The sequence below is a fragment of the Erythrolamprus reginae genome, chromosome 2 (genome assembly GCF_031021105.1).
Source record: "Erythrolamprus reginae isolate rEryReg1 chromosome 2, rEryReg1.hap1, whole genome shotgun sequence".
Lineage (NCBI taxonomy): Eukaryota > Metazoa > Chordata > Lepidosauria > Squamata > Dipsadidae > Erythrolamprus > Erythrolamprus reginae.
The window spans coordinates 221929918-221948445 of NC_091951.1; the positions used below are offsets into that span (position 1 = coordinate 221929918).

Sequence of the window (18528 nt, forward strand, 5' to 3'; positions counted from 1 at the left end):
TAAGATTCATTTCCTACTAACATTAAACACATTTTTAAAAAAGTCTTAAACCCATTTAATTATAAAAGAAATGATATAAAGAAAGATGAACCACAAGAATGCACTCACCTGGATTATTGCAGTACTTTTTTTTAACTGGAGCATAAACTTTCAAAATATAAGCATAGAAACCCAGCTTTATGCCCCCCCCCCCAGTGAAACAACAGAATATCAGTGTTATCCTGTATTTCACCTCACTACTGACACTGCTGACTACAATGCATACTGTGAAAAGTATTTTAAGAAGAGAAAGAAAAAGGTAACTGAGGTGCTGACAAAAGGAAGAAAAAGGCACACTTTTTTTTTGGCAAGAGGGGGGGGGTACCCAATGTCCTAAATTGCCAGGGACTACCCAGTGTCCGTAAAGAACCTTCATATATGTTAAGAACATCTTGATATATTATCTAATATGTGCCAGACTTTCTGGGTGATTCTTATACAGTGATACCTCATCTTACAAACGCCTCATCATACAAACTTTTCGAGATACAAACCCGGGGTTTACAATTTTTTTGCCTCTTCTTACAAACTATTTTCACCTTACAAACCCACCACCGGAGCTGGGATGCCCCACCTCTGGACTTCCGTTGCCAGCAAAGCATCTGTTTTTGTGCTGCTGGGATTCCCATGAGGCTCCCCTCCATGAGAAACCCCACCTCTGGACTTCTGTGTTTTTGTGCTGCTGCAGGGGGATCCCAGCAGCGCAAAAACGGGCGCTTCACTGGCATCAGAAGTCCGGAGGTGGGGTTTCCCATGGAGGGGAGCCTCAGGGGAATCCCAGCAGCACAAAAATGGGTGCTTCGGCTGGCAAAAGGGGTGAATTTTGGGCTTGCACGCATTAATCACTTTTCCATTAATTCCTATGGGAAACATTGTTTTGTCTTACAAACTTTTCACCTTAAGAACCTCGTCCCGGAACCAATTAAGTTTGTAAGGCAAGGTATCACTGTATCTCTTATGTGCCAGCCTGGCTAGGTGGAATGTAAGAAAAGATATAAATGTAAGAATATCTGTGTGTTCAGTGTTTCCTCTTTGTTAGAGGGGCCCATCCTTGTTCAGCTGAATAAACACGTAATCTAAACAGCAATGGTTCTTTTGTGTATTTTTACCAATCCAAACCCCAAATCCTGCACAACAGTATCTTATTTTTATGATCTATGACATCATTTGTTGTTCGTATGTGCACTGAGAGCTTATGCATCAGAGACATATTCCCTGTGTGTCCAATCAGACTTGGCCAATAAAAAATATTCCAACTAAAGAATGTCACCAACACTTTAAATTGAGCCGGGGGGGGAGGGGGGGACAGACGGACAAACTGGTAAAACGGGTGGATCTTTCAGGGGACAGTTACTGCAATCACCGAACAACACAGCTGAATTCTGGACTAGTTAACTGTAGTTTTGGAAAAATCATTTCAAGAGAAGCTGCAAGTACTGCTTGTTGTCATAATCCAATCTTCAGGGGGCAATACTAACTTATTGCAAACAATATCCTTTCAAGAATATATGCACAACTTTCAGATGCTGGTGACTCCCAAAAGATCAGCAAAGGATGTCATGGCTTATTTGAATCATTTGAATATATATTGCTGTTATTTTATCAATGGATGAGGAGTTAGTATGATCTCTCACTATTTTTTAAGACCTGACTTTATCTCTCACTAAAACCTATTCTTTGCTCTCTTTAAGACATGCCTCTATCACTAAATTCTATTATTTGTCATTCCCAAGGAAACAGACCCCCCAAATAAGATAAAAATTTAAATCTATAGAAAGATCAATAATATGTACATATCTTTTTAAAGTGATAAATACTTTACTTCAAAAATAAAAGTGCTGCAATAATTAGTAGCCTACCTTCTGATGTAAGAGATGGTTCTTCCTGCGAAGTAGCTGTTTCTAAATAGTTCTGGAGAGGCTCATAATTTTCAGAAGAAATCTGAATGATGCTCCCAATATTGATGCCCAGATCAGACAGTATAGGTAAAAGTTGAGGATTGTAAAAACCAGTAATTAGGTAATAAAACTGAGCCCCATCATCTGGTTCATCATCTGGTGGAAACATCACATAGAACCCCATGCTTTGATTAAATGTTTGGGATAATATTTGAATTGGCATCTTCAGTTAATGGTCAGATACATGTGTTTATACGTATACATCTACCTTCAATATATATCATATTTTGAGTACTTTTATTTTATTTTATTATTTTGTTATTTTGTTTGTTTGTTTGTTTGTTTGTTTGTTTATTTATTAGATTTGTATGCCGCCCCTCTCCGTAGACTCGGGGCGGCTAACAACAATAATAAAAAACAGCATATAACAAATCTAATATTTAAAATTTCTAAAAACCCTTATTAAAAACCAAAAATACACACAAACATACCATGCATAAATTGTATAGGCCTAGGGGGAAGGAATATCTCAATTCCCCCATGCCTGACGACAGAGGTGGGTTTTAAGGAGCTTACGAAAGGCGAGGAGGGTGGGGGCAATTCTAATCTCTGGGGGGAGCTGGTTCCAGAGGGCCAGGGCCACTACAGAGAAGGGTCTTCCCCTGGGCCCCGTCAAACGACATTGTTTAGTTGACGGGATCCGGAGAAGGCCCATTCTGTGGGACCTAACTGGTCGCAGGGATTCGTGCGGCAGAAGGCGGTCTCGGAGATATTTTGGTCCGATGCCATGAAGGGCTTTATAGGTCATAACCAACACTTTGAATTGTGACCGGAAACTGATCGGCAACCAATGCAGACTGCGGAGTGTTGGTGTAACATGGGCATATTTAGGGAAGCCCATGATTGCTCTCGCAGCTGCATTCTGCACGATCTGAAGTTTCCGAACACTTTTCAAAGGTAGCCCCATGTAGAGAGCGTTACAGTAGTCGAGCCTCGCGGTGATGAGGGCATATATGACCATCCATCGTATGTATATGACTTGGGGCAGCTACCAATTTAAAGCAGATAAAAACCAAATAAAAGAAATAACAAAAATTGTAAATACCATATATCGCATAAAATAGCAATTCACAACAATACAACCATGAAATGGACTCACCATACTATATGGTCCCTGGATTGATGGTAAAACTAGGTTTTAATGCCATGCAAAAGGCCAGCAAGCAGGGGCAAGTCTGAACTCTGAGAAGAGGATATTCAAGAGGCTTGCTGACATAAATTGTATTTTCAGAGTATAACATGCACTCCCCCACACACTAAAAGAGGCTAAAAATTTGGGTGTGCCTTATACTCCAAATGTAGCTTTTTCAAAGCTTATCTTTCAATCCTAACGAGGCGCTAGCAAGTGAAGTCAGCTTCCTCTTCTCTTCTGCTTTCCACCTGCACCCCTTTTGCAGCCCTCTTGCTACTCTGGATTTAGGAAGGGGGCAGTTCCGTGTTCTCCCTGTACCCCTCGCGCAGTTCCCCCACTCCCGAACCTTCCTCTCCATTGATGTGTGGAGAAAACAGTAAACCACTTCCTGCAGTGGATGGCTGGACTAGCATTCCCACAAAGAAGGGGGGGGGGTATTCTCCCACAGCGATTTGGTGGCCACCCTCCCGGCCTCTCACGGCTAGAGCAAAGCCCTTAGATCCTCGTGCAAACACACAACACAAATAGAGGGCGGGGGGAATGGAAAGGAAGGAATGAAGGGAAACAAAACAAAGCAAAAGGGGGCTTCTGAGAGACAGGAGGATTGGGAATGGGGCTTCCTCCGGTGGAGAGCGCTTTTGAACCTCGGAGGAGCCGGAGTGAGAATCTGCCCTCCAGGGGGGGGGATGGCAGTGAAACAGGCTGTTTCCCATCTACCCCTGGCCTCCCCCTGCAACAGCCCACGTAGATCCCGGGCAATGCAGTTTCAGGTCCTTTCCTAACATAGAAACATAGAAGTCTGACGGCAGAAAAAGACCTCATGGTCCATCTAGTCTGCCCTTATACTATTTTCTGTATTTTATCTTAGGATGGATATATGTTTATCCCAGGCATGTTTAAATTCAGTTACTGTGGATTTATCTACCACGTCTGCTGGAAGTTTGTTCCAAGGATCTACTACTCTTTCAGTAAAATAATATTTTCTCATGTTGCTTTTGATCTTTCCCCCAACTAACTTCAGATTGTGTCCCCTTGTTCTTGTGTTCACTTTCCTATTAAAAACACTTCCCTCCTGAACCTTATTTAACCCTTTAATATATTTAAATGTTTCGATCATGTCCCCCCTTTTCCTTCTGTCCTCCAGACTATACAGATTGAGTTCATTAAGTCTTTCCTGATACGTTTTATGCTTCCTCACAGTGACCAGGCAGGCAGGCACAGAGGACTGACTGGTGGCAGCGCTCTTTGCTGGCAAGTGGATGGATGTCCCGGGGCATGCATGCGCACTGGCTAGCTAGTCTTCTGGTTATTGGCATGCCTGCCTGAGCGATGATCTGCTGGCTGGCTGATCTTCTGGTTTCTGGCACCGGCACACATGTGTAGGCCAGCTGATTGTTGCACGCACATGAACGCCAGTAACCGGAAGACTTCGCAGAGGAATGGGTGATATCATGTGTGCCACACAACAATAGGTTTGCTATTACAGTTGTATAATAAATGAAACAATCTGAAAGAAGCCTGGAATGGAAATATTCACTTTTAGGAAGGAATACAATAATGCACTTTTTACCTACCAATGAATTTATCAAGTTCATCTTCTTCCCCGCGTCTTTTAAGTTTAGTATCCTTTTTAACTATCGTTGCTGATATATTTGGTGAATCGGTTGACCGCTTCCCTTTGCCTCCTTTTCCAGCCTTGGCACTGGCAGGCCTCTCTTTTTCCTTCTCCTTCTTAGGTTTTCCTTTCGCTTTTCCCTTCTCTTCTTTCTCCTTGTCGCGCTCCTCCAGTGCCTGTTAAATTAGAGAAATTGCATCATTATGCTCTTGTAAACGTTAATAAGGAAAAGTTGTTATAAAAATCTAATCCATGTATCAGCATTTTTAAAAAAATCAAAGCCATATTTCCATTACAGCCCTTTCTGAATGTCACAGAGATACAAATTACTATACAGAATCATAGAGGATGCTTATATGGAAAAAGTAATTTTACCATTTGTATCTAAAATACAATTAAACATTAAAACCATTATGAAGAAAATGAGTAATGTTTAAGATCTTCCTCACTGTCACTGAGAATGTTCTTTCTACAGAATACTGTACTGAAATATACTTTCCTTGGCAGTTGACTCATTTGTTGGAACACTATAGAAAATGTTTACTATGGAATACAAACAGGGAGAGAGGGAGAACTGGAAAGCACATGTTCCTTTTCCTCTTAATGTTCATTTCACAAAGTTTCACAAATTTAACATTCTTCGCCTGCTCTGACAATTTTAGATATTTTTTACTTTTCATTCCCATAATAAATATTAGCTCAAATATTAAACATCATTTGAGCATAACTCCAGCTAGTATATGATACCAATTTTATTATTAAGATGCCTATATAGGCTTTATTTCTAACAAATTTTATTGCAAAATTGAACAAACGACCCATTGTTACAGAAAAAAAGATATCTTTAAAATATATATTTTAATAGTACGTGCATATACCAAAAAGAATTTCCAGGTATCTATTTATTCAGCTGAGAAGATATCATGGCACTGGAATGAAGTCACAGAGTTCATTTAGTTCAGTATTTCATGATCAGATATATTCAGATGTGTTGGTGGTAGTTTGTTCTCTTTGCTTGGCTTTTAGGTTTTGAACATTTTGTATCAAGGTAGGTGACATATTCAGAGGGATTTCAGTTGAAATGTCTTGTTTCAGTTCTTCACCTCTCTCTCTCTCTCTCTCTCTCTCTCTCTCTCTCTCTCTCTCTCTCTCTCTCTCTAACAACAGTAATAAAAACAGCATATAACAATCCAATATTAAAACAGTTAAAAACCCTTATTATAAAACCAAACATACATACAGACATACCATGCATAAAATTGTAAAGGCCTAGGGGGAAAGAGTAGCGGCAGAGGTGGGTTTTAAGAAGCTTACGTAAGGCAAGGAGGGTGGGGGCAATTCTAATCTCTGGGGGGAGTTGGTTCCAGAGGGCTGGGGCCACCACAGAGAAGGCTCTTCCCCTGGGTCCCGCCAAGCGACCTTGTTTAGTTGATGGGACCCGGAGAAGACCCACTCTGTGGGACCTAACTGGTCGCTGGGATTCGTGCAACAGAAGGCGGTCCCTGAGATAATCTGGTCCGGTGCCATGAAGGCCTTTATAGGTCATAACCAACGCTTTGAATTGTGACCGGCAACTGATCGGCAACCAATGCAGACCGCGGAGTGTTGGTGTAACATGGGCATATTTGGGGAAGCCCATCATTGCTTTCACAGCTGCATTCTGCACGACGTGAAGTTTCCGAACACTTTTCAAAGATAGCCCCATGTAGAGAGCATTACAGTAGTCGAGCCTCAAGGTGATGAGGGCATGAGTGACTGTGAGCAGTGACTCCTGGTCCAAATAGGGCCACAACTGGTGCACCAGGCGAACCTGGGCAAACGCCCCCCCGCGCCACAGCCGAAAGATGTTTCTCTAATGTGAGCTGTGGATCGAGGAGGATGCCGAAGTTGCGGACCCTCTCTGAGGGGGTCAATGATCCCCCCCCAGGATGATGGACGGACAGATGGAATTGTCCTTGGGAGGCAAAACCCATAGCCACTCCATCTTATCTGGGTTGAGTTTGAGTCTGTTGACACCCGTCCAGACCTCAACAGCCTCCAGGCACTGGCACATCACTTCCACTGCTTCACTGACTGGACAAGGGGTGGAGATGTAAAGCTGGGTATCATCTGCATACTGATGATACCTCACCCCATGCCCTTGGATGATCTCACCCAGCGGTTTCATGTAGATATTGAATAGCGGGGGGGGGGACCGACCCCTGAGGTACCCCATAAGGGAGCAACCTTATGGGTTCATAGCTTCCTCCAAATTGTCCTGTTTGTTGATTGATCCATTGGTTGAATACCTGGCTTCTAGTAATTCATGTGTATGGCATGTGGTGGCATGACCAATGATTTTTGTTCCATCCCAGTTGAGCTAATTCTGCTCAGTATCAACATGGGTCAAAATCAGGGATTTGTGATCATGTCAGTCAGTAGTCATGGATTCTTGTTTTCAGTTGTCATCCTTTTGCCCAGTATAGAATTGGACAGAGTTGTTGCACTGATCTTGTAGATTACATTGCTGTTCTCCTCCTGTATTTTGTCCTTAATTTTAGAGAGTTCTTGTCAGCGCATTGATGTAAGTTTGTGGGTCACCATTTCCACTTTTGTCATCATTGAATGTTCCAAGCTGGAAGAAGCATACCACCTACTCAGTAACATATTCACAGGCATCAACATCACACACAAGGAAGAAAAGGATCAACGACTTCCATTCCTTGATGTTGACATAAGAAGACTGGATAGTGGTGAATTAGTAACTTGCATTTAGCGAAAATCAACTCACACAGATCAAATTCTCAACTTTGCCAGAAATCACCCAAAACTGCACGAAAGAAGAGCTGCATTCATAATATTGTCAAAAAGAGCCAGGACACACTGATGCACCGAGACACTAAGAAAAGCAGAAAAAAAAACACCTTTTTGATGTCTTTTTCAGCAACGACTATCCAAGAAACTTCATACTTTGATGCACATCACTCATACCCCACCCATATCACAAAGCCAACTACAACACAAAAACAAACTTCACCAAATGTCAGAGGAGCATCAGAAATGCTGGCCGGAATTTTACAACCACTGGGAATAATGGTGGCTCACAAATCTACATCCATTGATACAAGGAGCCATATTAATCCAGTGATCAACCAATAATGGCACCAACCACCTCTTCACTTGGTGACCTTCATACATAATGACCAGCCAGTCACACAAGAGGTCATATAGCACGACTACATGACCACACTAAATCAATAAAAGTGATGAAGAACTGAAATAAGACACTTTAACTGAAATCTCGCTGAGGATGTTGCCTAGCCTGGTGCTGAAACATTTGGAAGGTAAACAGCAAGCTCAGGAACCAAACCACCCAATAATAATTATCATCCAAGTTACAAATATTTCCCATTGGTTCTAATAGACAGATGATTTTGCTTCCAGATTGCTCTGATGTTTTACTATCAGAAATAAATTAGCTTTGCTCATACCACTGCTGCCAAATCCTGTCCTTTATTGATCTTGGTGATTTATTTTAGGTTTTTTTTAAAGGCTCTGTGACGAAACCACTGCAACTTTTATTCAATTATAGTATTAATGTATATCACACAATCAGGAAATTCCCAACAATGCAGAGCTACACTAAGCTTAAAACATAAAAGTTTTTATTGAAATTTAAAATTTAAAAGAAAATATAGACATACAAAAAGACAAAAACATAAAAAAGAAAACATAAGAGAAACTAAACAAATACATAGATACACATAACAATAAATACGTTTACAAGAACAATATTACAGTATATCAAACACCTTCCTTATATTTTTTTGTTTTCTTGTTTTGGCAAATACACTCGATTAAAAAAAAAATTTGGTTATTAATTTAAAGCTTTATATGTGAGGAATAATAAGGGGAAAAAAGCATTGCAAAAAAGATTACTTTGTCCCCAAAACTGTTTTTCTTCTGTCCCAATAACAATCTAAACAGATACATGTCTATTCAGAAATAAGGGATAAAGAACCCAGTAAGATTTATTCTCAGGAAGGTGTTTATATGCTGGAAACTAAGCTACCTTCTTTTCAGCAATCCTTCTCTGAAGATCTTTCTGTTTGAGGCAAAGCATTTGATATTTAATTAATTTTCCAATAAAAGTTACAGGAAGTGTTTCCCCAGCATCCAGAATGCTTTTTGCCATTTCTATCACCTGCAGAGAGAAACAAAATAGTAACAGTTTAAGAATTGGTTTCAGTTCAAACAAAATGCAACATCAAAATGACAGGGCCATCAAAGAGGTTGGACGTCACCCAAATCCGTCATATGTGTGCAACTGAGGTAAAACTAGTTTTAATACAACTGAGAAGATGCCCAACAAACTGTGACAATAATTTCAATTTAATATAATTGAAATAGCAGTTGAACACATACACATACAAGAAACGAGAGAAAAAGCCATTAGAACAGCCGGGTGAAGAAAAGCAGCCAAAGCAACAGGCAAACAGGAAGAAGCAACAAGATGGAATGCAAAGTAGCAAGGAAAGGCAACCAAGTTTACTGGGACCAGCACTGCAAGCAGCTAGAAGAGGACTGCATGAAGGGGCACTCTAGAAATGTATTTGCACAAGTTAAAAAGGATTCTAACACCATTTACTGCTCATCAAAAACAAGCAAGGGAAACTTCTTTAAAAAACTTGACACCGTCTTAGCAGAACTTCTAAGCATATTAGAAAAATCCTTCAAGACCAACTCCTCACCCAACTTATGGTCATTAGTCATGGTCATCCCTATCTCCAAAAAGGGAGACTCCAGCCTAGTTGAAAATTACAGACCAATCTCTTTATGTTGCGTCACCTGCAAAGTTGTGGTATCAATCATTAACCAATTCCATTACCCTCCATTTAGAGATAAACAACTTACTCTCTAATGTGGTTTCAGAAAAAAATTATCCTGTAATCTGCAATTCCTTCACTGCAAAAACATATGGACTAACAACGATCAGGGCAAAGCAATATACACAATTTACATAGACTTCTGTAAAGCCTTCAATTCAGTGGTACATGAGAAACAACTATAATTTTTGGAGTAAAAAACACACCTTCCCCCCCCCCCCCAAATGAGGGTGGAAATGTTGATGTCCCATATTTCAGAGCTGTAGCTGTAGTCCTTCCCCATCCCTCCCCTCCAACCCTTCCTTTCCTTTCCGTTTCCTTGACTAGATTAATTGCTCTTGGTCATATCTGGTCAAGGGACCAAAATTTTCTCGCAGACCACCACTTGTCCATGGACCACAGCTTGGTGACCTGTGCTCTAAGCCACAGCTTGTGGCTTATTCCCTTGTCAGATGAGCCAGGGGAAAGTTTAACCAATTACCCAAATATACCAAAGGAAGCAGTATGCTCTCTCCCATAGAACCTCTAAGCATAATCTTTGAAATACTGTATCTTTCAAGACCGGCTTCCTGCACAACCTATGCTCATTAGCCATGGTCATCCCAGCTTAGTCGAAAATTATAGACCAATCTCTTTTTGTAACATTGCATGCAAAGTTATGGAATCAACCATAAACCAATCTATTACCCTCCACTTAGAAACAAACAATCTACTCTCCAACAAACAATACGGTTTCAGAAAAAAATATCCTGTAATCCGCAATTCCTATGCAAAAACATATGGACTACATAACTTGATCAGTGCAAAGCATTTCTTGCAATTTACGTAGGCTTCTGTAAAGCCTTTGATTCAGTGGTACATTAGAAGGGCATGCAAGTGCACACAGAGAGAGAGAGAGGGGGAGAGAGAGAGGGAGAGGGAGAGGGAGAGGGAGGGAGAGAGAGAGAGAGAGAGAGCGAGCTTTAAAAGTGAGATAAACCTGTGCTGGATAGGTGGTCTGATGCGACTTTAAAAGTGAGACAAAACCAGCGTGGGAGGGTGGGGAGGAAAGAGCATGCCTCTGATTGGCTTTCAGCGAAGTGTCCTGTGTGCCCAAATGCCCGGGACGAATGGGCTTTTGGGCCCATTTGGCAAAGGGGCTGGGATCAAGGGGCTAGGATGGGAGAGGCTGGGACAGAAGGGCTGGGACGAAGAGCTGGTGCCAATTCAGCCAAGGAGAAAAGGCAGCACCCAATGTCTGGGGGCGGAACCCTTGAAACCAACCAGGCATGGCCAAGCAGAGGAAGTGAAAAGTCCTAGACCTCAATGTTGCAGTATAGCAAGTTATGTTAGATAGGATTTTTATTAATCTGGAATTCTAGCATAAAAATATATATATACTCTGTGTGACCCTGATTCAAAAACCCAGGACAAGGAAAGGCCGTAAACCTAATCTGCATCCCTGGGAACAGGGGCTCAGAATAAACATCTCAAAGCTTTTACAACTCCAGACAGGACATTATAGGATCAAAGGGGGAAGTTTCATTGCCTGGAGCACACAAACCAGCAGGCCAATTAAGGAAGATTAAGGTGCGAATAAACATCTGCTTTTTAGGAAGTTCCTTGAAGATCGTTCCTTGATATGTGTGGGAAAAGAAGAAACTCAAAGATACGTTTGAAGTTGTATGGCTGATGTATCATTTTGACATGTATATGTAATCATACCCCATTTCCTTATGTTCCCAAATAAATAGGAGCGCATGGCTCTATACCATGCCACTCCACCCAGAGAGAGAATGTGTCCAGGTTCTTCTTTCTAGGATTTGCGTTCGTGGGTGACCCCACTGGGTTGCTCTTACTCAGCAGCAACCACAAGTGGTGGAGAAATACGGGAAGGTTTATCCTGTTACCTCGGCGTGCCGATGCGATCGTCACGTGCCTGAGACTCTCATCGCTTATCTGCGCATTTCGTCGTTCGTCAGGAAAGGAACGGACGATTCTCGTAAGTATGGGAGTGGTTTTGTCCAGGGAAAGGGACCTTCATGTAAAGGAACTTGGGCAAATTCTCAGAGCTTTTGAATCTAAATTAAGAAAAAACTTTCTTTTCCCTACTAAACGTGAGTTACGCCAACTCTTAACTTATGTCTGGAAACATTGTCCCTCTTATCCTCCTCACGGCTCATTAAAGCCTGCCATTTGGATTAAGATAAGTACGTACCTTTACCAGGAACCTTGTGCTCCTGCTAAAATTCTTTTAACTTGGAAGGCTGTCCTTGCTGCCCTCCGCTTTCACAACTTTGATCCCCCCCCCTTCTTCCAACCTCTCTATTGCTCATCCCATCGAGCCTTCGGCACCCCCCCCATCTTATTCCCCCTCCCTCATTGACCCCTGCCTTCCTCAATCCATGCCCCCCCCAGATCCCGTGCCTGTGCCTTCTCAGGATTTTTCTGCTCCTGTACTTACACCTTCCCAGGAAAATTCTGCTCCTGCTTCTGCTTACTTCACCTCCCCTCTTTGCTCGGATCCTTCTTCTGGCAGTGCGGTTGCACAAGGGCTTGCCTCCGCCCTGGCTGACCCATCTCTTTCTCCAGAAGATCTTGAAACTATTTCCCAATTCCCTGTTGATTTTGGGGGTAATGTTCCGCATTATAGGGCTATTCCCTATAAGGTTTTGAGGAACTTGAAAGAAGCTATCAATGAATATGGTCTTACCTCTGCCTATTGTCAGGCTGTTTTAAAAAATCTTACTGCAATTTATCACCTTCTTCCTATGGATTGGAAGACACTTGCAGAGGCATGTCTGACATCCACTCAATTTGTAATTTGGAAGTCTCTCTTCTACCAAAAATGTGAGGAAAAACATGCCCAAATTGGGCAATTCCCACTGGACCAGCTTAAAGGAGAAGGAAATTTTTCCAATCAACAGCAACAGCTCAATACTAACTTGGCCTGTATTCTTCTTATAAATGAGTGTGCCCTTCATGCCTTTTCTAAGATAGATGATCCTGCTTCTAAATCTGCTTCTTCCTTCACTACTATTCGTCAGGGCCCCTCTGAAGCCTATGACACTTTCAGTGAACGATTGCAAAAAGCCTTGAAGCGGGATATTAACAATTCTGACGCAAGACAAGAGGTGTTGATACGTTTAGCCTATGAGAATGCCAATGTAGATTGTCAGCGAGTTCTTGAACCGCTTCGTGGAGATACCACAAAAAACCTGGCTGATTATTTGCAAAAAGCAGCTCGAGTAGGCTCTCTTACCTATCAGGCTGAACTCATGGCCTCTGCCATTTCTGCCTTGCAGGTCTCTTCTTCCCACTCCAGGGCAGGTGCCTGCTTCAATTGCAAGCGCTATGGGCATTATCGAAACCAGTGCCGTGCCCCGGGCAGTGGTGCTGCCCTTCAAACCACAGGTGCGCGACCACAAACCCCGTGTCCTAAATGCGGCCGCCTTGGGCACTGGGCCCGTGAATGCCGTGCCAGCCACAGATTTATTCCTAATCTTTCTCCTAGCAATGTCCAACCGATTTCGGGAAACTAGGTTCGGGGCATGTGGCTAGCCCCACTCTCAAGGCCACTTCTCATTTTGCCTTATCCCTACCCCCTGAACGGGACTCCATTCATTTGGGTGAGGAACGCCCAGAGGAGCCCCAGCCCATTGCCATCCTGACATCACCGGTTGGGGTGATAGATTCTGGTAAACTTACTACCTTTGTCCAATCCGCAATTGTTCAAGCTGCAGAAACTGTATCTATGCAGACCCCTGGTCTTGTCTACTTTCTTCCCTTAAACGTTCAGTCTCTCTCTTTTCCCCCTTCCTTGCCACTTATGCTATATCCTCATCGTGACCTTATTTCCAAAGGGGTTCTTGCTTCCCCCTTTTTATTTTCTGCCCATGACCTAACCTCCTTGGCTCTTGTCTGTATCCCAGATTCTCCCATTGTGGTGCAGCAAGACTCTGATTTTATTTATTTATTTATTATTTGGATTTGTATGCCGCCCCTCTCCGAAGACTCGGGGCGGCTCACAACAAGTGAAAAAACAATCCAATACATAATCCAATTAATTAAAATATTAAAAGTTTTTTTAAAAAACCCTATACTAACATACACACACACAAGCATACCATGTATAAATTCAGCGGGCCCAGGGGGAGATGTTTAGTTTCCCCATGCCTGACGGCAAAGGTGGATTTTGAGAAGTTTACGGAAGGCAGGAAGAGTAGGGGCAGTTCTGATCTCCGGGGGGAGTTGGTTCCAGAGAGTCGGTGCCGCCACAGAGAAGGCTCTCCCCCTGGGGCCCGCCAACCGACATTGTTTAGTTGACAGGACCCGGAGGAGGCCCACTCTGTGGGACCTAATCGGTCGCTGGGATTCGTACGGCAGAAGGCGGTCTCAGAGATATTCTGGTCCGATGCCATAAAGGGCTTTAAAGGTCATAACCAACACTTTGAATTGTGACCAGAAACTGATCGGCAGCCAATGCAGACTGCGGAGTGATGGTGAAACATGGGCATACCTGGGTAAGCCCATGACTACTCTCGCAGCTGCATTCTGCACGATCTGAAGTTTCCGAACACTTTTCAAAGGTAGCCCCATGTAGAGAGCATTACAGTAGTCGAACCTCGAGGTGATGAGGGCATGAGTGACTGTGAGCAATGAGTCCCGGTCCAAATAGGGCCGCAACTGGTGCACCAGGCGAACCTGGGCAAACGCCCCCCTCGCCACAGCTGAGAGATGGTTTTCTAATGTGAGCTGTGGATCGAGGAGGACGCCCAAGTTGCAGACCCTCTCTGAGGGGGTCAATAATTCCCCCCCCAGGGTAATGGACGGACAGATGGAATTGTCCTTGGGAGGCAAAACCCACAGCCACTCCGTCTTATCCGGATTGAGCTTGAGTCTGTTGACACCCATCCAGGCCCCAACAGCCTCCAGGCACCGGCACATCACTTCCACCGCTTCGTTGACTGGGCATGGGGTGGAGATGTAAAGCTGGGTATCATCCGCATATTGATGATACCTCACCCCATGTCCTTGGATGATCTCGCCCAGCGGTTTCATGTAGATGTTGAATAGCAGGGGGGAGAGGACCGACCCCTGAGGCACCCCACAAGGGAGAAACCTAGGAGCCGACCTCTGACCCCCCACTAACACCGACTGCGACCGGCCAGAGAGGTAGGAGGAGAACCACTGGAGAACAGTGCCTCCCACCCCCAACCCTTCCAGCCGGTGCAGAAGGATACCATGGTCGATGGTATCGAAAGCCGCTGAGAGGTCAAGGAGCACTAGGACAGAGGATAAACCCCTGTCCCGGGCCCGCCAGAGATCATCCATCAGCGCGACCAAAGCGGTTTCCGTGCTGTAACCGGGCCTGAAACCCGACTGTTGGGGACCTAGATAATCGGCTTCTTCCAAGGACCGCTGGAGCTGGAGTGCCACCACCTTCTCAACAACCTTCCCCATAAAGGGAAGGTTGGAGACTGGACGATAGTTATTAAGTACGGCTGGGTCCAGGGAGGGCTTCTTGAGGAGGGGGCGCACGAGCGCTTCTTTATAGAGTGATGGAAAAACTCCCCTCCCCAAGGAAGCGTTGGTAATCTCCTGGGCCCAGCTCCGTGTCACCTCCCTGCTGGCCGAAACCAACCAGGAGGGACACGGATCCAGTAAACAGGTGGCGGAACTCACAGCTCCAATGGCCTTGTCCACTTCATCAGGTGTCACCAGATCAAACTCTTCCCAGACAGGTGGACAAGTACGTGCCCCAGTCACCTCGACTGACTCGTTGTCAGTCGACTCTGTCTTACAATTGGAGTCGAGGTTGGCCCGGATCTGAGCGACTTTATCAGCGAAAAACGTGTTAAAATCCTCGGCACTACTCTGCAAGGGCTCCCCAACTCCCCCCTGGTTAAGAAGGGAGCGGGTCACCCTAAACAGAGCGGCCGGGCGGGATTCCGCTGATGCAATCAAGGCGGCATGGTACGCGCATCTTGCCGCCTTGAGCGCCACTTTGTAAGTCTTAATAAAAGCTCTTACAAGTGTTCGATCGGATTCAGACCTACTCTTCCTCCATAGCTTCTCTAGACGTCTCTTTTGGCGTTTCAACTCCCGGAGCTCCTCGTTGAACCATGGGGCTCTACGGGGTCTAGCGCCGCGGAGAGGTCGCAAAGGCGCAATCCGGTCGAGAGCCTCCGCAGCAGCTGTATTCCAGGCCTCCGCAAGAGACTCCGCCGAACTGTGGATGAGTGCCTCTGGAATAACCCCAAGCGCCGTCTGAAAGCCCTCTGGGTCCATCAGGCGTCTGGGGCGAAACATCTTAATTGGTTCCGCCTCCCTGCGGGGAAGGATTGGAGCCAGGAAGTCAAGCCGTAGTAGGAAATGGTCTGACCATGACAAAGGCAATGTTTCTAAGCCCCTTAGTCTCAGACCATTACTCAATTGCTCGGAAAGGAATACCATGTCAGGTGCGTGCCCTCCCTCGTGAGTCGGACCCTGTACTACTTGAGTCAGGTCCATGGCTGTCATGGTGGCCATGAACTCCTGTGCCAACCCAGAGGTTTCGCCGAGTGACGGCAGGTTGAAGTCCCCCAGGACAATAAGTCCGGGGAACTCCACCGCCAACCCGGCTACCTCCTCGAGTAGCACAGGCAGGGCTTTTGACACGCAGCTGGGAGGCAGGTACGTGAGAAATAAGCTCACCTGAACCCCTAAGTCCAACTTCATCAAGAGAGACTCGCAACCCGCAATTTCCGGAGCAATGAGTCCACGTAGGCAAAGGCTCTCCCTGGCTATAATAGCCACTCCCCCCCCTTCCCTGGGGTCGAGGTTGATGCCATATCTGAAACCCAGCTGGGCAGATTTCAGAGAGAGGAACACCCCCCTCTGGGCCCAGCCAGGTTTCAGTAATACATGCCAGGTCGGCCTCCTCATCCAGGATCAAATCCCGGATGAGGAGAGCTTTATTTACCACTGACCTGGCATTGAGCAGCAGCAACCTGAGCCCAGGGCCAGAGTTACACTCATCACCAGTACCCAAGATTGGGCTCACAGAGCCAGAACAAGGGATCGTTATTAAGCAACGATCCCTCGTTCCCCTGGAACGGCTAACTCTGTGGCCCCCGCCATATCTGCCTCTCCCCAGCAACACTGGAATATTCCGACCCTCTGCCACCCCAGAAATCAGTGCCCCTTCCTCTCCTGTCTCCCGAGCGTCAGGTGGGCCAAATCTGTCATTCATACTATTTTCATTCATCTCATGCATACCACAACCCCACCCACTCCAACCATCACGCTCACACCAATCATTCATCCTATGCACAATATTACATACACTCCAGTCATCCATTCATTAAGAAACCCCCCAATAATATTAAGATTAAATTAGTAATAATTAAAATAGATTAACTTGATTATTAAAATACAATAAGAAAAATATCTAAATTTATCTAATTTAAAAAATGATGTTGCTGTCGTTGTGCCTTTACCCCTAGAAATTGATCCTTATAAATATGATGATCTTTCCATTCATGAGGAGCACCCATGGAATACACTTCTTCTCACTTCTTCTGTCTCTTCATCTAAACCTATGCTGACCCTTTTTCTAAATGGCATTCCCTTTTCTGGTATTTTAGATACCGGAGCTGATGTCACCGTCATCCAGTCCTCTCTTTGGCCCACTGACTGGCCTTTGCAATCTTCACCAGCCGTGAGAGGCGTCGGCAGCATTCAAAGTGCACAGATTAGTACTACTTGGATAGAAGCTACAATCCCCTCTTCTAAGACCAAGGCACGTATCCGTCCTGTTGTTTTGCCCCTTCACGTCAACCTCTGGGGACGTGATCTTCTTTCTCAGTTTAACGCTTCCCTTGTCCTTAACTAACCATGTCTGACCCCTTGCTTTCCCTTCAACTGCTCAATTCTTCTCCTGTCTGGATCGATCAATGGCCACTCTCATTGGAAAAATTAACAGCTCTTAAAGCGCTAGTGGAGGAGCAAAAAGGTCTTGGTCATTTGGAGCCCTCCAACAGCCCTTACAATACTCCGGTATTCGTAATTAAAAAGAAAAGTGGCCGTTGGCGTTTCTTGCAAGATCTGAGGGCTGTCAACAAAGTAATCCGCCCCATGGGTCCCTTACAATGTGGATTGCCTAACCCCAATCTCATTCCACGAAACTTCAAACTGCCAAACAAGACCCCAGTTGTTGATACCTTACTGCAGAATTGCTAAAGTTTATGGAATTCACAACCATCACAAATGTCTGCCAAAAATGTGGGAAACAAACACATGGCTACAGGAATGGAAATGTTCATTGTATTGCTAAAAAAGGGCAATGCCAAGGATTGTTCCAATTACCATGCTATTATCTTCCTTCCTTCACACTAACAAGATTCTCCTTAAGATCATACAACACTGTCAACCATCAAAAGGGAATTACCAAGTTGGTGTCAGAAGGCACCATGGTCCTAGTGACCACATTGTAAGCCATATTCTATGCTAGATCATAGAAAAATCTTAAGAACATTGAAAATGCATCTGCTTTATTGACTACAAGAATGACAATTATGACCAGCTGGGGAGAGCCCTCAAGAAAACCTGGGAGTGCAAACACATCTGATCACTTTGGTCCAATTGCTGTACAACATGATATGGAGACACTGATACAGAAAAAAATTGTCTCAATATTGCATACTTTCACATTATATAACCTACATGTCAAAGTGATCATGAGGAAACAAGAAGCTGAAATATAATAAATTGGAGTAAAAATTGGAGGAAGGATAATCAACAATATGCTGATGACACAATTCTCCTGAGAGAAACCAAAGGCCTGAAACATCTGATCAAAAGAATTAAAGAAAGCAACAAATATGGCCTCTTCTTGAACATCAAAAAACAAACATGAACAAGCTCATGATCACTGTGAAGAATGGAAATGTCAAAATA

At 44.2% G+C, this 18528-nt stretch overlaps 1 protein-coding gene across 22 annotated transcripts in view; it reads right to left on the reverse strand.

Annotated features, from left to right (window-relative positions):
• SPAG17 (sperm associated antigen 17) overlaps window positions 1–18528 on the reverse strand; it is a 130528-nt gene that overhangs the window by 101951 nt on the left and 10049 nt on the right. For 21 of the 22 annotated variants that reach the window (XR_011558223.1, XR_011558222.1, XR_011558221.1 and 18 more), the window contains exons 4-6: window positions 8796–8927; window positions 4704–4920; window positions 1899–2093 (exon numbers count right to left, since the gene is read on the reverse strand). Coding sequence is in view for 15 of the 22 variants with exons in the window: in XM_070741991.1 (XP_070598092.1) it covers window positions 1899–2093; window positions 4704–4920; window positions 8796–8927 (544 nt within the window). In the remaining 7 variants the exon portion in view is untranslated. Of the gene's footprint in view, window positions 1–1898; window positions 2094–4703; window positions 4921–8795; window positions 8928–18528 lie in introns of those variants that run through there. The other variant, XM_070741996.1, reaches the window with a different exon arrangement.